This window comes from Leptodactylus fuscus, chromosome 3 (assembly GCF_031893055.1).
Source record: "Leptodactylus fuscus isolate aLepFus1 chromosome 3, aLepFus1.hap2, whole genome shotgun sequence".
NCBI classification, from domain to species: Eukaryota; Metazoa; Chordata; class Amphibia; order Anura; family Leptodactylidae; genus Leptodactylus; species Leptodactylus fuscus.
This window is the reverse complement of record NC_134267.1, coordinates 47302751-47321720: the sequence shown is the minus strand read 5'-3', so window position 1 is coordinate 47321720 and position 18970 is coordinate 47302751. Positions and strand designations below refer to the sequence as shown.

Below are 18970 nucleotides of genomic sequence, written 5' to 3'. Positions count from 1 at the left end.
GAAGCGATATGACTTTTCTTCAGGCGGATTCCACCTCAGGAAATCAATACAAATCAATGGGAGGCGGAAAAACCGTTAGTGCTTTTTGGCAAAAATGCCTCAAAAAACGCCAGGCGGTTTTTGCAAGGTCCATTCACTGGAGGTGCTGGAGGAAAAAAACCTAAAACAAAAAACGCTCCAAAAAAAATGCCTCGTCAAAAAATGCTCCAAAAAAGCTTCCTAATTCCTAAAGCGGATTTTTTCCTGACCAAATTCGACCACCCTAACAAAGCAAGCAATGCAAAGCAAGCTGTGCGTTGCACAGCCTGTGGCAAATTTGTGGGAAAAAATAACATGATTTGTACTATTGGCTTATTTGACTACCACGAATACTTTCACTAGGGGTGTAACAAGTAATCAGGGGGCCCGCTATGCCATGCCCACCTTGAGCAGCAAGATCAGAACTGTGCCGGGATAATGGACACTGTGGCTTCACCGTGCTGGGATAATGGAATAATGGACACTGTGGCATCACCGTGCTGGGATAATGGAATAATGGACACTGTGGCATCACCGTGCTGGGATAATGGAATAATGGACACTGTGGCATCACCGTCCCGGGATAATGGACACTGTGGTGTCACTGTGCCGTGATAATGGACGCTGTGGAGTCACCATGTAGGGATAATGGACACTATGATGTTACTAGGCCAGGATAAAGCACATCATGACATCATACCTTAGTGCTGGTGCTTGAAATGGCAGAAAATTAGAAATGTTTTAGCACTTTCACTTTTTTCATTTTGCTGCATATTTATGGTATATTATTTTTAAAAATCTTGCCTAATAATTGTCTGCATTTCTTCTTTTCAGTGTGTCAAAGCAGCACTATGTTGTTCCAAGTCAGATATTTGAGCTAGAAGATGGCACAAGTAGTTACAAAGATTTTGCAATGAGCAAGAATAATAGGTTTACTAGTGCGGGCCAGGCTTCTAAAAACATAATCCAGCCGCCGTCTTGTGTTCTGCACTACTATAATGTTCCATTGTGTATGGAAGAAAATATCTTCCAACAGGTGAGTGAGATTTACATTATAGTGAATAAACACATTAGTGGTTAATGTCCCCTTTGACGGGCCAACTCGGGAGCAGTGATCTAGAAAGCAAGTTATTTGGGAACTTTCATTGCTCGCTGGTTTGCTGCATCTCGTTGATGTACGTGAATAAGAGAATTGTTCACCCCATACAGTTGGCATTTTTTGGTTTACACAAGGTGTTGTGCTCCTGCCATGAACTATGTGATCCCCTGACAAATGAGCATTATGCTGGTTTGTTGGATGATCATAGGATACTATCGTTCCTAGCGATAGGAATCCAATAATTCCAATAATTGTTGCGATAATTGCTCCATGTCAAGGTACCTTTAGACCTTGATCTCAGACGTTTAGCCTACACCCTATATTGAGCATTGAGTCTCATGAAGGCCTTGCAAATATACTGTTCCCTTATAGGTACCTCCACGGGAATCAACGTGTCAGGGCATCAAATGCCTGAAAAATAGCCCACACCACCTAGAAGGTAACCCTGGCACAATATCACCCAGAACCCTGAAATGGCTTAATCCACACTTTTCTGAGCACTGTGGTGTGGGTTTCTGGTCATCTTCTACAAATATCTTAAATATACTGATCTGATAGACATATATATTGATTGATTGACACATTTTTCCATGGATTACAAAAAACATATTGATAACAGGATTTGTCAGATACTTACAGCTATGTCACACTCCAGTCTGAAGTTGGATCCTCACGGGTCTAGTTTATAAAACTTACCTTATACCCCTAATTTGGCTAAGCCAATCATTTGTTTATATCCCCTTATCCAGTCTTATCGCACTGAACTATTTGCAGTCCTCCATAAGTGGATGGCAGATATATGCATGGAAAACTATAATTATGTCCTGGATGTTTTCTAACCCCTACCCTGGCCAAATGGTAAGCCCATAGGCGCCATACATACAATTCTATACCTGAACCATAAATATCCATTGAAATTTGTCAAACTCTAGTCTGAGTAGATGAGAATTTCCACTACTACACACGAGGAACTGGTCTATGTAAGTGGTTCCACCGTCAGTGTTGGGAAAGAGGGTGGGTGTGTGTGTGTGTGTGTGTGTGTGTGTGTGTGTGATGAATATTTGTGGAAACTAAAAAAGCAGAAATACTGTATTATGTGCCAGGTGGATATATTGTAGCTTTGCATGTCTGTTTATTGGGATGGTTTCCTTTCCTTTTTTTTCAGTTTTTGAAGTGTACCTTTTCGTGACTCAATAGTACAAGTGAATATAAGAAACTTTCCAATGTATCTTTAGAAAAAGATGCCGCCTGTCTCCTTATGACTACTGTTCTCTAATAATTTGCCATACATGTTGTACTATTGTGTTTTCTTTTCTTTTTAATTTTTTTTTTATTATTATTGCAGCTCTGTGAAGATCACGATGTTCCGAAATTCATCAAGTACAAAGTGTTTGATGCCAAACGTTAGTATAATGCAACATTGCTATCATTACACCTGTCACAAGAACATAAAATAGTAAATCTATTAAAATGTTTGTAGTCTTGAAATCACTGGCTAGTTAAGACTAGTATCACATTGTATAACGGTCCCACGTTGCGGAAACGCAGCTTTTTTTGTTGCAGATTTTTTGAGGTTTTTCAAGCCATAGCCAAAAATGGCTACAAAATGATATTAAATGTATCTTAAATACATCTTAAATAAATCACGTTGTTGTTACATCAGCGTACCAGCATTTCATTCCACCGAAAGGAGCGCGCAGCCGATTCCTCCATATTGAGGGTATATCCCTCAGAATAAGTTACAAAAGGAATGGGGAATATATGAGAAGTTCTTACACTTCTACCTTCTTCTCAATCCACTCCTGAGTTTGGTTCACAAAATATGCAACAAAAAGGGCTGCTCTTACACAACGTGAGGACTCGGCCTAACGGGGTTTTACCTTGAACATAATCATATTTAAATTTGTAGACAAGTAAATGCTAAGGAACCTTTCATGTCCTTTAGTATGTGCCATGTAACATACTGTTGCAAAGAGAAGTCTTGCAGCATGTTCCTTGGTGGCAGAGATATCAATGCCATTAGTTTCAGTCCCAATATCACTGCAATGTCAGAGGGGCTGAGCTCACAGCTTGGTGGTGAGGATTTCCTCCTTCACAAGACAAGCGATGACTCTGACCTCTCCTCCAGTGTACTGAAACTAACAGTACCAATATCTCTGGGAACCCTGAATTCAGCGCACTGTCAGCTTTGCAGTGGTAACATGTCACATGTTAGAGGACGTGAAACGTCCTCTTCTAAACATTTTTGCAAATATAAATAAAAAACATTTTTCAGAGTATTTAAGATTTTGTCATGACCGATTCCCTATAGACACAACCATGAATGCAGAAACCTCCTATGGTCTGAGACCTGTGAGAAACTCTTATTTCTCACATAAAAACAGTCAGGGAGAGCGCATGCATAAGAAAGTAAACCAACCACAATAAGGAAATAATTAATGGCTGGCTTTCTGTGAAGTGCCAGACCATAAACAGTTCTGCTCTTATGGTTGTATCCACTTTGACAACCTATCAAGATAAAAGAGTGTTGCCACTATGATGGTTATAGAAAATCTTAAACTCATTTTTTTAATTATGTTTCATTTTTTTTTACTTGTCTACAAATGTAGCTGTACTTACATAGTGTTCATGGGAAAAAAAACTTTAAGGGGAAATATGACGGGCATGATCTTCTGATATGTGCTATATCAATGTGGTAAGATTATATTGGTGAAATTTTTGATTTGAGGTGAAATCCAATTTTCAGAATAAAAAGGTCCAACCCCTGCACAATTCAGTGCTTTATCAGCATTCTAAGAAAACAAATCACTTACATTTTGCTTGTAATCTTCTGTAATATTTCTAATATGTGAAATCTCTGAGCCCTGCAAAACAGGATTACATTCTCCATAGAACCCTTTCATTCTAGAAATCAGTGGTGGTTCAAGGTCAGACCAAAAGGAATTGTCTAGGGGTGTAATAAGTAACCATGGGGTCCCATAGCAAATCAGCCTATCCCCTATTCAATAATGCCACTACTCATTCCCCCCCTAAGGTTAACGGAATGTATTGGGTTTTAGGAGATTTCCCTTTATATCTAGGTGTCTGTTTATAGTTTCTATGTCACAGACAGTACATGTTGCTCCCCATCAGGATCAAATACATAAATAGACACTGGGGAATTTTCACCTACACCCAGATATACATTTAAGTTTCTGCCCTTTAAATTTACTGCCTCACAGATGTCCTAAAATGATTCGCCACTAGGGTTTCAAATATATCTATGCATAGGGTATTTGGGGTTAAAAACTGCAGTTCCTGGAGCCCTGGTGATAGGCACTTTCATCGGTACTTTGGAGAGATTTCTAGGCAAAACAGGATTACATTCTCCATAGAATCCTTTCATTCTGGAAATCCGTGTTGGTTCAAGGTCAGACCAAAAGGAATTGTCTAGGGGTGTAATAAGTAACCATGGGGTCCCATAACAAAGGGTTGGGAGCTCCACTCTACCATGACCACCTTAAGCAGAAAGTTCAGAACTTGAAATGTGTATAATTAATTATTTGGTCAAAATAACGTACGCAAGGATTTTACAGTACAGGGAGAATGTACATAGTGATGTCACAGTACAAGGGTAATACACACAGAGGGACCCAGTACAGGGATAATACACACAGTGATGTAATAGTACAGGGATAATACACACAGTGATGTCACAGTACAATGATAATGTACACAGTGATGTCACAGTACAGGGATAATGCACACAGTGATGTCACAGTACAGGGGTAATGCACACAGTGATGTCACAGTACAGGGATAATGCACACAGTGATGTCACAGTACAGGGATAATACACACAGTGATGTCATAGTACAGGGATAATGCACACAGTGATGTCACAGTACAGGGATAATACACACAGTGATGTCATAGTACAGGGAGAATGCACACAGTGATGTCACAGTACAGGGATAATGCACACAGTGATGTCACAGTACAGGGATAATGCACACAGTGATGTCACAGTACAGGGATAATGCACACAGTGATGCCACAGTACAGGGATAATGCACACAGTGATGTCACAGTACAGGGATAATGCACACAGTGATGTCACAGTACAGGGATAATGCACACAGTGATGTCACAGTACAGGGATAATGCACACATTGATATCACAGTACAGGGATAATACACACACTGATGTCACAGTACAGAGATAATGCACACATTGATATCACAGTACAGGGATAATACACACAGTGATGTCACAGTACAGAGATAATACACACAGTGATGTCACAGTACAGAGATAATGCACACAGTGATGTCACAGTACAGAGATAATACACTCAGTGATGTCACAGTACAGGGATAATACACACAGTGATGCCACAGTACAGGGATAATACACACAGTGATGTCACAGTACAGGGATAATGCACACAGTGATGCCACAGTACAGGGATAATGCACACAGTGATGTCACAGTACAGGGGTAATGCACACAGTGATGTCACAGTACAGGGGTAATGCACACAGTGATGTCACAGTACAGGGATAATGCACACAGTGATGTCACAGTACAGGGATAATACACACAGTGATGTCATAGTACAGGGATAATGCACACAGTGATGTCACAGTACAGGGATAATACACACAGTGATGTCATAGTACAGGGAGAATGCACACAGTGATGTCACAGTACAGGGATAATGCACACAGTGATGTCACAGTACAGGGATAATGCACACAGTGATGTCACAGTACAGGGATAATGCACACAGTGATGCCACAGTACAGGGATAATGCACACAGTGATGTCACAGTACAGGGATAATGCACACAGTGATGTCACAGTACAGGGATAATGCACACAGTGATGTCACAGTACAGGGATAATGCACACATTGATATCACAGTACAGGATAATACACACAGTGATGTCACAGTACAGAGATAATGCACACATTGATATCACAGTACAGGGATAATACACACAGTGATGTCACAGTACAGAGATAATACACACAGTGATGTCACAGTACAGAGATAATGCACACAGTGATGTCACAGTACAGAGATAATACACTCAGTGATGTCACAGTACAGGGATAATGCACACAGTGATGCCACAGTACAGGGATAATACACACAGTGATGTCACAGTACAGGGATAATGCACACAGTGATGCCACAGTACAGGGATAATGCACACAGTGATGCCACAGTACAGGGATAATGCATACAGTGATGTCACAGTACAGGGATAATGCATACAGTGATGTCACAGTACAGAGATAATGCACACAGTGATGTCACAGTACAGAGATAATGCACACAGTGATGTCACAGTACAGAGATAATACACTCAGTGATGTCACAGTACAGGGATAATACACACAGTGATGTCACAGTACAGGGATAATACACACAGTGATGTCACAGTACAGGGATAATGCACACAGTGATGCCACAGTACAGGGATAATGCACACAGTGATGTCACAGTACAGGGATAATGCACAGTGCATATTGCTCCTCTGTCATCCATAGTTATAACTAATTGCCTTCACAGTGATAATGGGCCCTCTTAGTTGTTGAGCCCATATCAGAAGCTGTATCTGCTAGCCCTGTAGCTCCACCCATGGAAGTATCTCATCATGACAATCCCTGTATATGTGACCAGTGTTCTTTGCTCAGGACCCCCCTACACCTCTCTAGGCCGGAGTTAAAAGCTGCTTCTGTATTAAACAGTGGCTCTTGCTCCCGTCGTCTGTCTGAATGGCTCCCTTGTTTTACTATGTTTCTCGTGCAGCAGTCGCTGAAGAAGAGGAAAATGCACACCTTGTCCTTCTCTCCATGGAGAAGTCAGCTGGGTGCTAAGGAGTCAGACCTTGAGTGATCAGCTGATTGCTATGATGGGTGTCATATCTGAGATCAGATGTTCATTCCAAGTCTAATGTGTGTTCCAAACTGATAATAATAATATTATTCTTAACCCCTTCCTAACATCCACCGTACTAGTACACCGATCAACCCCTCTACTACTAGTACACCATATTAACCCCATGTACTAGAACACAAATTAACCCCTCTGGCGCCTCGGTCAAAGCTCTGGGGCCTGCGTCCATGGCAGCTGGGAGCTTTGTGAAGGCTCTCAGGCTTGTCATTCTATACTTTCTATTGCAGACTACTTTATGTAGCCTGCAATAGAAATGCCAGATTTTCGCAATGCATTATCATTGTAATGTATTGCATTACTGATAAGACCCCCTGGGGTTCAATAATTGCAAAAAAAAAAAAAAAAAGTAAAAAAATATATAAAAAAAATTAAAATATTAAAAACTCTTTTCACTGTTTTGCATCTGATAAAAATTTGAATAAAAAGTGATCAAAGTAATAACAATTCCCCAAAATGGTATAACTAAAAAGTACACCCTGCCCCACATAAAAAGACGCCCTATGCATCCCCGTACACGAAAGTATAAAAAAAAGTTATGGGTGTCAGAATATGGCGACTTTTAGAAAAATAAAAATTTGGCACAGTTTTAGATTTTTGTTAAGGGGTTAAAATGTAACTTAAACCATATAAAGTTAGTATCCCCGGTACCGGCGGGAAGGGGTTAATATATTTTATTTACATAGTGCCAAGATATTCTGCAGCACTTTACATATAATAGGGTTAAAGTACAGACAAAATGTGATCTAGCAGAGTAATAAATCAATTCACACAATGGTGAATGCTCACAATGCTCTGCGTGCAAGAGCTTACAATCTATGAGGTAGAGGGGATGACACACAAGGTAGAAGTGGTATAGGAGGTAGCATTGCTTATACAGTGGTCCAGCAATTACACATATCAATAAAGCCGTATGAGCCGTCACCAGTCAGTGTCCTTTTGTGTGCAGATGGTGCCTGAACATACAGGGTTACACTCTGATAAGGCATTATGTCCTGTGGGGTAATGCAGGAACAGTGCAGGGTTCGTTTTAGGAACTTAAACTGCAGAAGGGCTGAGATTAGGAATTTTGATAGGCCTGTCTGAAGAGCTGTGTCTTTAGAATGTGCTTGTAAGTTGTGAGTTAATCTAATTGTCAAGGGTAGAGCATTCCAGGGCAGTGGTGCAACTCAGAAGAAGTCCTCTGTAGAATTATAGAGAGCTTTTGTGGATGAGGGTGATAAGTTTATATTGTATTCCAATGTAGTGACAGACCAGTGGCACTGGTATAGTGTTTAGACTGTTGGGCCTGACCGCTACATTCAGAATAGATTGTACAGGGGAGAGTTTAGTAAAAAATGATTAGTAGGGAGTTACGGTAGTCAAATTGACTTTCAAGGTTTCCATGATAAGGAAAGGGATGTTTTTGAGGCGGAGATGACATGAGCGTGCGAGTAATTGAGTATCTGGGGGTGATGGAAAGGTCTGAGTAAAACATAACCCCAAAGCAACAGGCATTATGGTAAGACCACAGACTGAAGTGTATCAGGGTTAGGTCTGTTAGTAGAGGGTGGACACAGCAATAGTTCAGTCTTTGAGAGATTCCCTTTCAGATAAAGCTAAGACATGTCAGAGGGACAGTCAATACTCAGTGATGTACTTTCAGTAAGATGACACTTTTATTATTTGTCTTAATCTTATAGTTATGTTTTTTTTGTTCTTATTTAAGCTTATAATATTCTTTATGTCTTTTGCAGCATCATCAAAAACTTTGTCTGGTCTTCTTGAGTGGGAAACAAAGACTGAAGCAGTTGAAGCACTTACAGTATTAAATCACTACCAAATCAGAGTACCTAGTAAGTGTGACTACATTTATAATGTTCTGTGTTGTAAATGCCAAATCAGATATTTCAGGAAACCAATGTCTTTGTGTCATGGAGTGGTATTGAAAATGCAAGTATATCACCTGAGGGTGGACAGCAAGGATTATCTCACTGTGCATATGTAATGCTGTATGTGCAAATGCTTGTCTGTTGTGACTTGCCTTAACAAGGTGACGCCATGCAGTACATAAGATTTAGATTTTTTGAGATCATTGTGTTGTTGTCACAGTAACACAATCCCGTTTACCTTCATTAGATACAATGCAGGCAGAGTAACTCTGCAATCTTTGAGCATTTGACATGTGTTGCATCCATAGCAGTGTGGTCTGTGTAAGCGGGTGGAATGAGTCCTCTCCATCAATCCTCTACTGCCAGCCCGTGGGTGTCTATCCTGGCACATAGCAGCAGTGTATAAAGTGCAGAGATCATACCCGGAGGATCCTGTGTATTTAGGATCCCAGTTAGAGGGAATTTAAATGTGGGTGGATGATTTGCAGAGAATTGTGCATTTATCTCAGCTGCAAGTATATATAGAAGATGGACTGGGAGATCTAGCTTATATTTCAATTGCTGAAATAATAGTAGAATATTTTGCAATGACACCCCCCCCCCCCCTTTCTCCAAAGATTATGGCCATCTAGATCCCAGAAGTGTGGACACATTAGGTTTTTCCATATATCATTGTCCTCAGCCAGGTCCCCAAAACCCTTGTACATCTTTGACTTCCATACCTAGTTAGCCAATCTATGCAGTAATAGCAGCCTGCCCTGCCACAGGGCCAAGAGTCTCAGCACCTCGGCTAAGAGATATTCTGTTTGTATATGGGACTTTATACATATCCATGATGACCGGTAACTCACCTGAACCACGATAAAATAAAGAAATCGCTCTGGCAAAGCAAGGCCTCCCTGGGCTTTGGGCTGTTGCAGGGTACAAAGGGCTATTTGTTTCCGGGAAGCCCCCACAGACAAAACCAACCATGTGGGACAAGCTCTAGAAAAAGTCTCATGGAATTGGTCCAATAGAATGTTCCAGAATATAGAGTACCTTGGGCAAAATAATTATTTTTATTAAGTTCATCCTACCCAATACTGAAGGTGGGAGAGTTCCTCAGTCTTTAAACTTGTGGACAAGCAAATCCTCTAAGGGGGGTATATGTGGGTCTAACACTTCTACCTATCTAGTACACAGCTATGCAAGGAAATAAATATAGGGGAGAAGAGGGAAAGAATAAGGGGAGGAGGGGAAAGTGAGGGTTGTCCTCTATAACCAACCAACACTTAACTCAACATGAAGTTATGGAAGCAGGATTCTGGATATCAATTTGAGTGGATCGGTGAAGAAAACAGTGTGGTTGCCATCTACCACACTAAGCTTGGCAGGATAAGCCAAGAGGAGATTGAGATCCCAATGTCTCGCTTTACCGCAACAAATGTGGCCTTTCTGTGCTGCTGGTCTGCCGAAAAGTCCGGGAACAATGAATTCTGTGCGTTCTCATGTCTGATATCTGTGTGTTTGTGAGCCGACTGTAGGATGAGATCACTGTCCTCCCAATTTAGTATAGGGCGTGGTGGTAGGCCCGGCTCTGGGGGCTTTGCCAGCACTTGGTGGGCTCTCTCCACTACAAAGGCTACAGAAAATGGCTACTCCTGGAAAATCTCGAGTGCCATGTTCTCGGATCCAGTAATCCGAACATTATTTCTGCTCCACCTATTCTCTAAGTAGTCACATTTTTTCTGCCATACGTCAACTTTCTTTTCTAATCTTTCTAATCTGACAAAGATGTTAATTAAGCCTAATTCTGACTCTTGGTAAGCGTCCTTGCACACCACGTTGTATGTCTTATATGAAATGTAACCTGCTAATATAGAATATACTGTGTTAGTACACTTTTGGGGGAGATTTATGAAACCGTTGATCTAGTATTTTTCTATATGGTCCATTCAGGAGCCATGACACTTGTCATTAGTTGCTGTTTTCCTTCATTGTACATTCTGAAATTTGTCTCAATGGTTAACCATATTATTGTGTTACACAGTTCTTCCTGTGTGACATTTTATGTTGCAATGAGTATACTGCGCCTGTTTTTTCTCATTTCTTAGTATTTCTTGTGTACAATTGAAGATGACTAGACTCTGTGGTCACTGAGAATGGAAATGTCGTCATTTGTATGATGCAGACGAGAATATCATTAAGGCCTGTTATCTGGTAAAGAAGTCTGGTTATAATCTAAAAGCAGCGGGGTATATGGGGTAGCAGCAGTAGCAACTGCCACAGGGCCCGGCGACAGCCGCTACCGCTGCGTTTTTTTTTCTTCTTCTTAATAGGCCGTTAGTAACTCCAGCCGGTAACGGGCCCTATTTACTTAACAATCCTGGCAGGGCTAGGATCGGTAAGTGATACCGCGGGCCCCACAAACACTATCATTATACTCGGGGGTCTTTTCAGACCCCCGAGTATAATGATCGGAGGCCCGGGAAAGGTAAGAAACATAAAAAACACTGTTACTTATCTCTGCACGGTCCGGACAGGCTTCAGGCCTAGTCGTCTGACGTTTCATGACCCCGGCCTGCGTCCCGGGTTATGTGACGTCTGACGTCATTGAAGATGGACTACAGCGGAGGCTGACAGTGGAGGACTGCAGCAGAGCTGGGAGATAGGTGAGTAATGGTGTTTTTTTATGTTTTTCTCCCCCTAGGTCTCTGATTATTATACTCTGGGGTCTGAAAAGACCCCAGAGTATAATAATTGTTTATGGGTGTCCACAGTGGGACATAATACTGTGTGCAGGGGCCACTATGGGGCATAATAGAGCGCGCAGGAATGCGTAGGAGGGGATCGGTCGAGGTCTTTGGTGTCGGTCTGGGGGGGGGGGGGGGGCATGTCAAAAGATCGCCATGGGGCCCTGCCATTCCTAGTTACGCCACTGCATAAGCCCTATGCATAGTACTGCATATAGGAGTTTATTTTAATAGGTTGCATTGATCTCTTTAACCACTTTTACATTTCTGTTGTGTAGATCTAGATCACAGGCACCGAGTACTTGCTGTTTCATTACTGACTTTAATATATCTCTCTGTCTGTTTATCTATCCATCGATAATAGAGATCACAATGTATATAGTGCTGCGGAAGATGTTGGCTTTAATTGACGCGTCTAATAGAGAATTACACAGCTCTCAACAGAAGTTATTCTTTATTTTTGTTCAGAAAACACATATAACACATTTTTTTCTAACATTGCTTACTCCTGGATTGAAACAGTGCCGGTCTGAAGGAGCCTGGCACAAGAATGGCAGCTATCTTTTAAGCTGGGTTAATACGCTCCTGATCGCTGCTAATCCCCAGCACTAGTACATGCTTGTTTGTACCATGAGAGAAAGTGCCGTTGTTTCGCAGTATGGCTGTTGCACATGACCTCCTCCCTGTATACAATCCAATGTGCTCATTGTCCCCCTGCTGGTGAGAAATGAAAATAACGGTTCATATTTACAGTGTGTTTAGTTCTGGTTCTAGTTTATTCCTGCATCTGTGCAGATAATAAGGCGCAGTATTCCAGGGTAGTTGCCTGAAGTACTTGCATGACAGCGAGCACTGGGATGAATTCTCTTAGGCTATATACTAGACTTTCTATGCATATACAATATGTCAGAATCACAGCAGAGCTTATAAGCACACATGACTAGACTTCTATAGAAATTGAACCACATCCTCTGTATGGAGACGGCTATAAAACGGCTCTCTATATTATTATTTCAGTCAAGGTGATGACTGTAGGGTTGTGAGAACAAATCAAATCAAATAGGCTTTACTGGCACGTCCGAATCCAATTCCTCCTCCAAAAAAAACACCTCACCATAAAGTCCTATAGTGAGGCGTTTTTAGGAGAAGGTATTTGAGTCAGTTTCCTGACCAAATTCCTGACCAAAAAACTCCATGTGAACGAAGTTAACGGAGATTTTTGGTCAGGATTTTGAGACCGTATCCGCCTCAAAATCCTCACCAAAAAGACGGCTCCCATTGAAATCAATGGAAGCCGCTCAGGAGTTTTTTCCAGGAGCCATTTCTTCCGGCTCCTGGAAAAAAGAAGCGAGATGCTCATTTTTCAGGCTGAGTCGCCTCGCAATTCGACCTGAAGACACGCCCTCCTCCTGACTAGGCCCATTCATTGGGCCTAATCTGGAGCGGAGTGCGCGGCTGGATGCTGGTGCAGTGCACTGGCTTTCAGTCGCGGCTACCCAGTTTTTGGACTGGAACCTGAGGTGGCCTCTGCCTCAGGTTCTGATGCAAAATACCCGGTGTGAACTTGCTCCTAGGAGTCCTGTCAGGATTTACTCTTTTTACTTCAAAATCATGCTCCAGTTCTTACAACTTGTATACTACAGAGCTCTGTTTCTTTTCTCTGGTCATCCCCTGACTGATTTCCTTTGTGAGTCTGTATGCTACTCTAAGGGCATGTTCACACAGAGGTTTTTGCAGGTGGATTTTGACACGGAATCTGCCTCAAAATTCACCTGCAAAAACATCTCCCATTCGTTTCAATTAGAGTCGCTCGCTTTTTTTTTTCCTGCTAGCAATTGTTTTCATTGGCCGGCTGATTTTGAGGCAGATTCCTGACCAAAAAACTCTGATGTAGTCGATGGCTAAAATGAATCCTCCACCACAGTGGAATTGTATGGAGAATGGTGACCATGAGGTCCAAAGCAGGGCTTGTAGAGAGGTTGGGGCTACTAGCATTGACTCCAATGTGACCCATTGTGGACAGTCTGTTTTGTTATAGATGGTACAAAGTTTGCAGAGCTTAGCGGCAACATAGTATTTATAATGAGGGAACGGCAGTTCTCCTGATCTCCTATGGAGATATAGTGTGTATATGAATATCAGGCTGTTTATAGGCGCATATGAAATTAGAGAATTCCTTCTGATGGGTAGCTAAGGAAGAGGATCCTATTATTATTAAAACACTGTAAAGTCTTGGGAACTGACGTCGCATGTTGGGGTGGAATTGGCAGCGTATGAACTATACACACAGTTGGTGATCTACCCAATTGCAAGTATTAATACAATTCCAATAAGCTGTAGCTGATCTTCACCTCTGTATAATGAAAATCCCTCTGAAACTAGTTAAGATATCATGTATTCACAAACTGGTTGTGCCATAGTTTTTGTTACACAGCAAATGCCCCCAAAATTCTTTTTTTTACTGTATTTTGTGGAATTGAGAAGAAAAAAAACACAAAACCTGAAGCATAACTGCACCATGTGAATTGACCCTTGCTTTACTAATTTCATAACTTCACTCAGCAGTACGCCAGCATTACTTAATGTGCTTGAATTTCTGCTCTTGCATTGTCCCACAGATGGAAACATTATTTGTGCTGGTCATGGTGACTTAAAGGGATAGTTGAGGATAGCAGCACATATAAAGTGACACCATATTCAGTTAAGAGTTGCAGTAACCAACATAGCCCATGGACAGCGGTAGCCTGGCTACTATTTAGGCTGAGTTCACAAGTAGTTTTTCGGTCAGGATTTTGAGCTTGAATTCACCTCAAAATCTTGACCAAAAAAACGGCTGCCATTGAAATGAATGGGAGACAGTCAGTTCTTTTTTTTCCGGAAAAAAGAAGCAACATGCTTCTTCTTCAGGCAGATTTGCCACCTGAAGACTGAGCATGTTGCTTCTTTTGGGCCTAATCTGGATTGGGACTAATCCGGATCAGAGTGCCGCGACTGGATGCACTGCATCGTCATCCAGTCACGGCTACCTGTATTTTGGACCGGAACCTGAGGCAGCCTTCGCATCTAATTCCAGTCCAAAATACCCCGTCTGAACCCGGCCTTAGGGTATGTTCACACACCAGAGTTTAACTATAAATTTGAGTTGGTTACCGCCTGAATCTGCTCCAAATTCTGCCTGAAACCAACCTGTACTTATTTCAGTAGAAGGCAGGCGCTGATTTTGTCAGCTAGCAGAAAAAAAAAAAAAAAAAAGCTTCATGCTGTATCTTCAGGCTTATTTCACCTGATAACTCCCATTGAAATGAATGTGAAGGGAAAAATATCATATGGCAGTTGTGGAATTTTTCAGCAAAGAAGAGTAGGTTCACATGGCGGAAAAAGGATTCTGCGTGTCAACATGCCATGCGCTGAAGTGCACCGGCATCCCATCGCGGCATTCCGTTCTGGATTAGGCCCGAATGAATTGACCTAATCGGGAGGGAGTCTTGCATCGCGGCTGAGTCAGCCGCAGAATCCGCAGCAAGATAAGTCATCTCGCTTCTTTTTTCCGCTACTAACTAGCAGAAAATAGAAGCAAGCGGCTCCTATTGAAGTCAATGGGAGCTATTTTGGCAGATGGATTTTGAGGTGGATTCCGCGTCAAAATCCACTGCCAAAAAAAATTTTTTCAAAGATTCAGCAGAGTGAACATGCCCTTACAGCCCAGTTCCTGCATCGACTCAATCAGCATCATATACATGTATGGAATTCAGTGTTCAGTATTCCCAGCAGATATGTAGGTCAATATGTGGTAAAAATTAATCTTGCAGCAGTTTTTTTTTCTGTTAATCCACTTAACTCATTGCTTAAATTCCTCCTATTTTTTTCTTTCCACAGATGGCTCAAACCCTTACACGCTGAAATTGTGTTTCTCCACCTCCTCCCACCTGTGAAGACTATCCCAGCGGACACTGCACACCCGTTTCCGTTTTGTACTCTGCATGATGGTCAATGCCTTGCGATGGTTAAATGTTATTGGGTGTATAAGCAGCACTACATGTGTCTAATATCATTTTGCAGCAATTTGTTTTTCTAGTTCTTAGCGTAGTGTTTAGTGAATGCCAACAGTGTAATATCTTCCCAGTCCTGTTATAAGGAGTTCCCCATGCTTCATGTCATAGGCCTGACCTCACAGGTCTATATTTTACACACTAACTAGAGATGAGCGAGAGGTGAAATATTCGACATTCGATATTCGTTTCGAGTAGAGCCTCAATATTCGACTACTTGATCGAATATTGAATCACATTATAGTCCATGGGAAAAAATGCTCGTTTCAGGGGAAACCACTGTTCGACTAAAGGAGAGTCACCAAGTCCACGAGTAGCAGGAGGAGAGTGTTTAGGAGGAGCGAAGTGCAGTTAAAGCGCACGGACCCCATAGACTATGGGCCGGAAGGAGTCCGCAGGAGGACCCCCCCGAACGGAATATTAGTGCAACTACAAGCACAACCACAACAGTCTCCATTGTAGTCCGATTTTAGACTCCGCCTTGTCACAGACGAGCCTCTGGCAGAGCCAACGTTGATTGGCCGAATGCTGTAAACTGTATAGCATTCGGCCAATCAACACTAATCAATGCATTCCTATGAGAAAAAGTGAGTTCCCGCATAACCGCAAGCTGCCAGCTCTCCCGACTAGCAAAGACGAACCTGCTGCAGAGCCAGCGTTGAATGGTCGAATGCTATAGCATTCGGCCAATCAATGTTGGTTCTGAATCAAATCTTTACTGCGAATAGGAGTAGTATTCAATAGAGTACGAGTATTTCAAATACCGTAGTGTTCATTCGAATACCTACTCAATCGAGTACTACTCACTCATCTCTAATGCTAACCTATTTTATTCTGTGTTCTTTTCAAAGCACATTTTACGTTTCGGCTGCACAGATTTATCCTGTAATAGATAACACATACTACAGTATTTCCCAGATGGCATTTTGGGTGTTGGGCATGTCGCTGCTGGCGAATAGGAAGGAGAAGGTTACTACGTTACTGTTGCTATAACAGCTACAAATGTGTTATAAATGAATAATACACCGAATTCTGTTCCCAAGGGTGGCACATGCTGCTGTAGGGGGAGGAACGCTGATGGATTACATCAGCATTTCTGTATACAGGCCAATATTGGATGTGATGCAGAGAAAAAGATGAATATAGAGAAAAGGTTGTGAGATTTACTACACAAAATACAGAAGACATCCATTATAAACTGCGCAAAAAATGTCACAAGGTGTGCACGAAATCTGGTAAACTTTGTTTAGTTAGATTTTATCTAGTCGAGATGGCGTTTCTACAAGGAGCCATAATATGGGGCGGCATCTATCAGTGGTGTAGGGAAGAGAGATTGTCTATCATGTGTAACAAATTGTGTAAATATCATGTCTCCCATTTTATTGTACAGTTGTGCATCCTATGACACACTACTTTTAATACCCTTATGTATGGTATATGTTGCATCATATAGGCTGCTGTGTCGGCTTGTGTACATAAAAACTTCCCAGCACCACAATCCCTGGAAGTCTTGTGTCCGCCATATTGCATTAGATCCCTTAGAAAAAGGGATTCCCAACCACTGGTCCCCGGAAAAATGGTCTTGCTTGAAGTCGGTCCCTGGTGCAAAAAAGGTTGGGGACCACTGCTCTAGAATATGGATTCTAACAGTGAATATTATTATTTATTCTCCATATTGCATGCAATACAGCACATATGCCTATTCTGATAAATGCTAGTGTCTCCAGATCTAGCTTATGTATACTGAATGCTTGCACTGAAAGACTATTTTAAATTGTGACCTGCGTGTACAGAGATGATCTGCCCAATGCTTGTAGGGGACAGGAACGTAGCTATAAGGGGGTGCAGAGGTAGTAGTCACCACCAGGCCCTGATCCCTCTGCCACACAAATATATTAGCACTCTAAATGGCAAGAGGTAGGTAAGGGCCCATCACAGATTTTACATTGGGTCTGGGAGCTTCAACTTAGGTCGCTGACTGGGGAGAATATCTCCATACATACAAGTGCAATGAAACAGGCCACACATTTGGTTTTTTCTCCCCCAAGCAGAAAACTCGCTGTATGAAGTCTGAGGCATATAGATGTACAATAGATCCATTACAACACTGTACAAAATCTGAGCTGTAGTATGGCCATGTGCGTAAGACAATATTCTGGTAATTATGAATGGGCACTAGGGGGCACTGCTCTATACAGTCCTATGAAAAAGTTTGGGCACCCCTATTAATCTTAATCATTTTTAGTTCTAAATATTTTGGTGTTTGCAGCAGCCATTTCAGTTTGATATATCTAATAACTGATGGACACAGTAATATTTCAGGATTGAAATGAGGTTTATTGTACTAACAGAAAATGTGCAATATGCATTAAACCAAAATTTGACCGGTGCAAAAATATGGGCACCTCAACAGAAAAGTGACATTAATATTTAGTACATCCTCCTTTTGCAAAGATAACAGCCTCTAGTCGCTTCCTGTAGCTTTTAATCAGTTCCTGGATCCTGGATGAAGGGATTTTGGACCATTTCTTTCTACAACACAATTCAAGTTCAGTTAAGTTTGATGGTCGCCGAACATGGACAGCCCACTCTCAAATGATCTGAAAACAAAGATTGTTCAACATAGTTGTTCAGGGGAAGGATACAAAACGTTGTCTCAGAGATTTAACCTGTCAGTTTCCACTGTGAGGAACATAGTAAGGAAATGGAAGACCACAGGGACAGTTCTTGTTAAGCCCAGAAGTGGCAGGCCAAGAAAAATATCAGAAAGGCAGAGAAGAAGAATGGTGAGAACAGTCAAGGACAATCCACAGACCACCTCCAAAGAGCTGCAGCATCATCTTGCTGCAGATGGTGTCACTGTGCATCGGTCAACTATACAGCGCACTTTGCACAAATAGAAGCTGTATGGGAGAGTGATGAGAAAGAAGCCGTTTCTGCACGTACACCACAAATAGAGTTGCCTGAGGTATGAAAAAGCACATTTGGACAAGGCAGCTTCATTTTGGAAACAAAAATTGAGTTGTTTGGTTATAAAAAAAGGCGTTATGCATGGCGTCCAAAAAGAAACAGCATTCCAAGAAAAACACTTGCTACCCACTGTAAATTTTTTTTTTTTTTTTTCTTATGGTAGAGTTGGAAGGGACCTCAAGGGCCATCGGGTCCAACCCCCTGCGAGTGCAGGTTTTCCTAAATCATCCCAGCTATATGTTTATCCAGATTCCGCTTGAAGATTTCCATTGATGGAGCGCCCAC

General features: G+C 41.7%; 1 protein-coding gene across 1 annotated transcript in view; it reads left to right on the top strand.

The window, feature by feature from the left end:
- The window catches only part of LOC142197339 (heterogeneous nuclear ribonucleoprotein L-like), a 53302-nt gene extending 35333 nt beyond the window's left edge, over positions 1-17969 (top strand). Inside the window, exons 10-13 of the mRNA XM_075267551.1 lie at positions 853-1054; positions 2463-2520; positions 8800-8898; positions 15543-17969. Coding sequence (XP_075123652.1) covers positions 853-1054; positions 2463-2520; positions 8800-8898; positions 15543-15598 — 415 coding nt within the window. The 3' untranslated portion in view covers positions 15599-17969. The remainder of the gene's footprint in view (positions 1-852; positions 1055-2462; positions 2521-8799; positions 8899-15542) is intronic.
- Positions 17970-18970: the final 1001 nt, after the last annotated feature.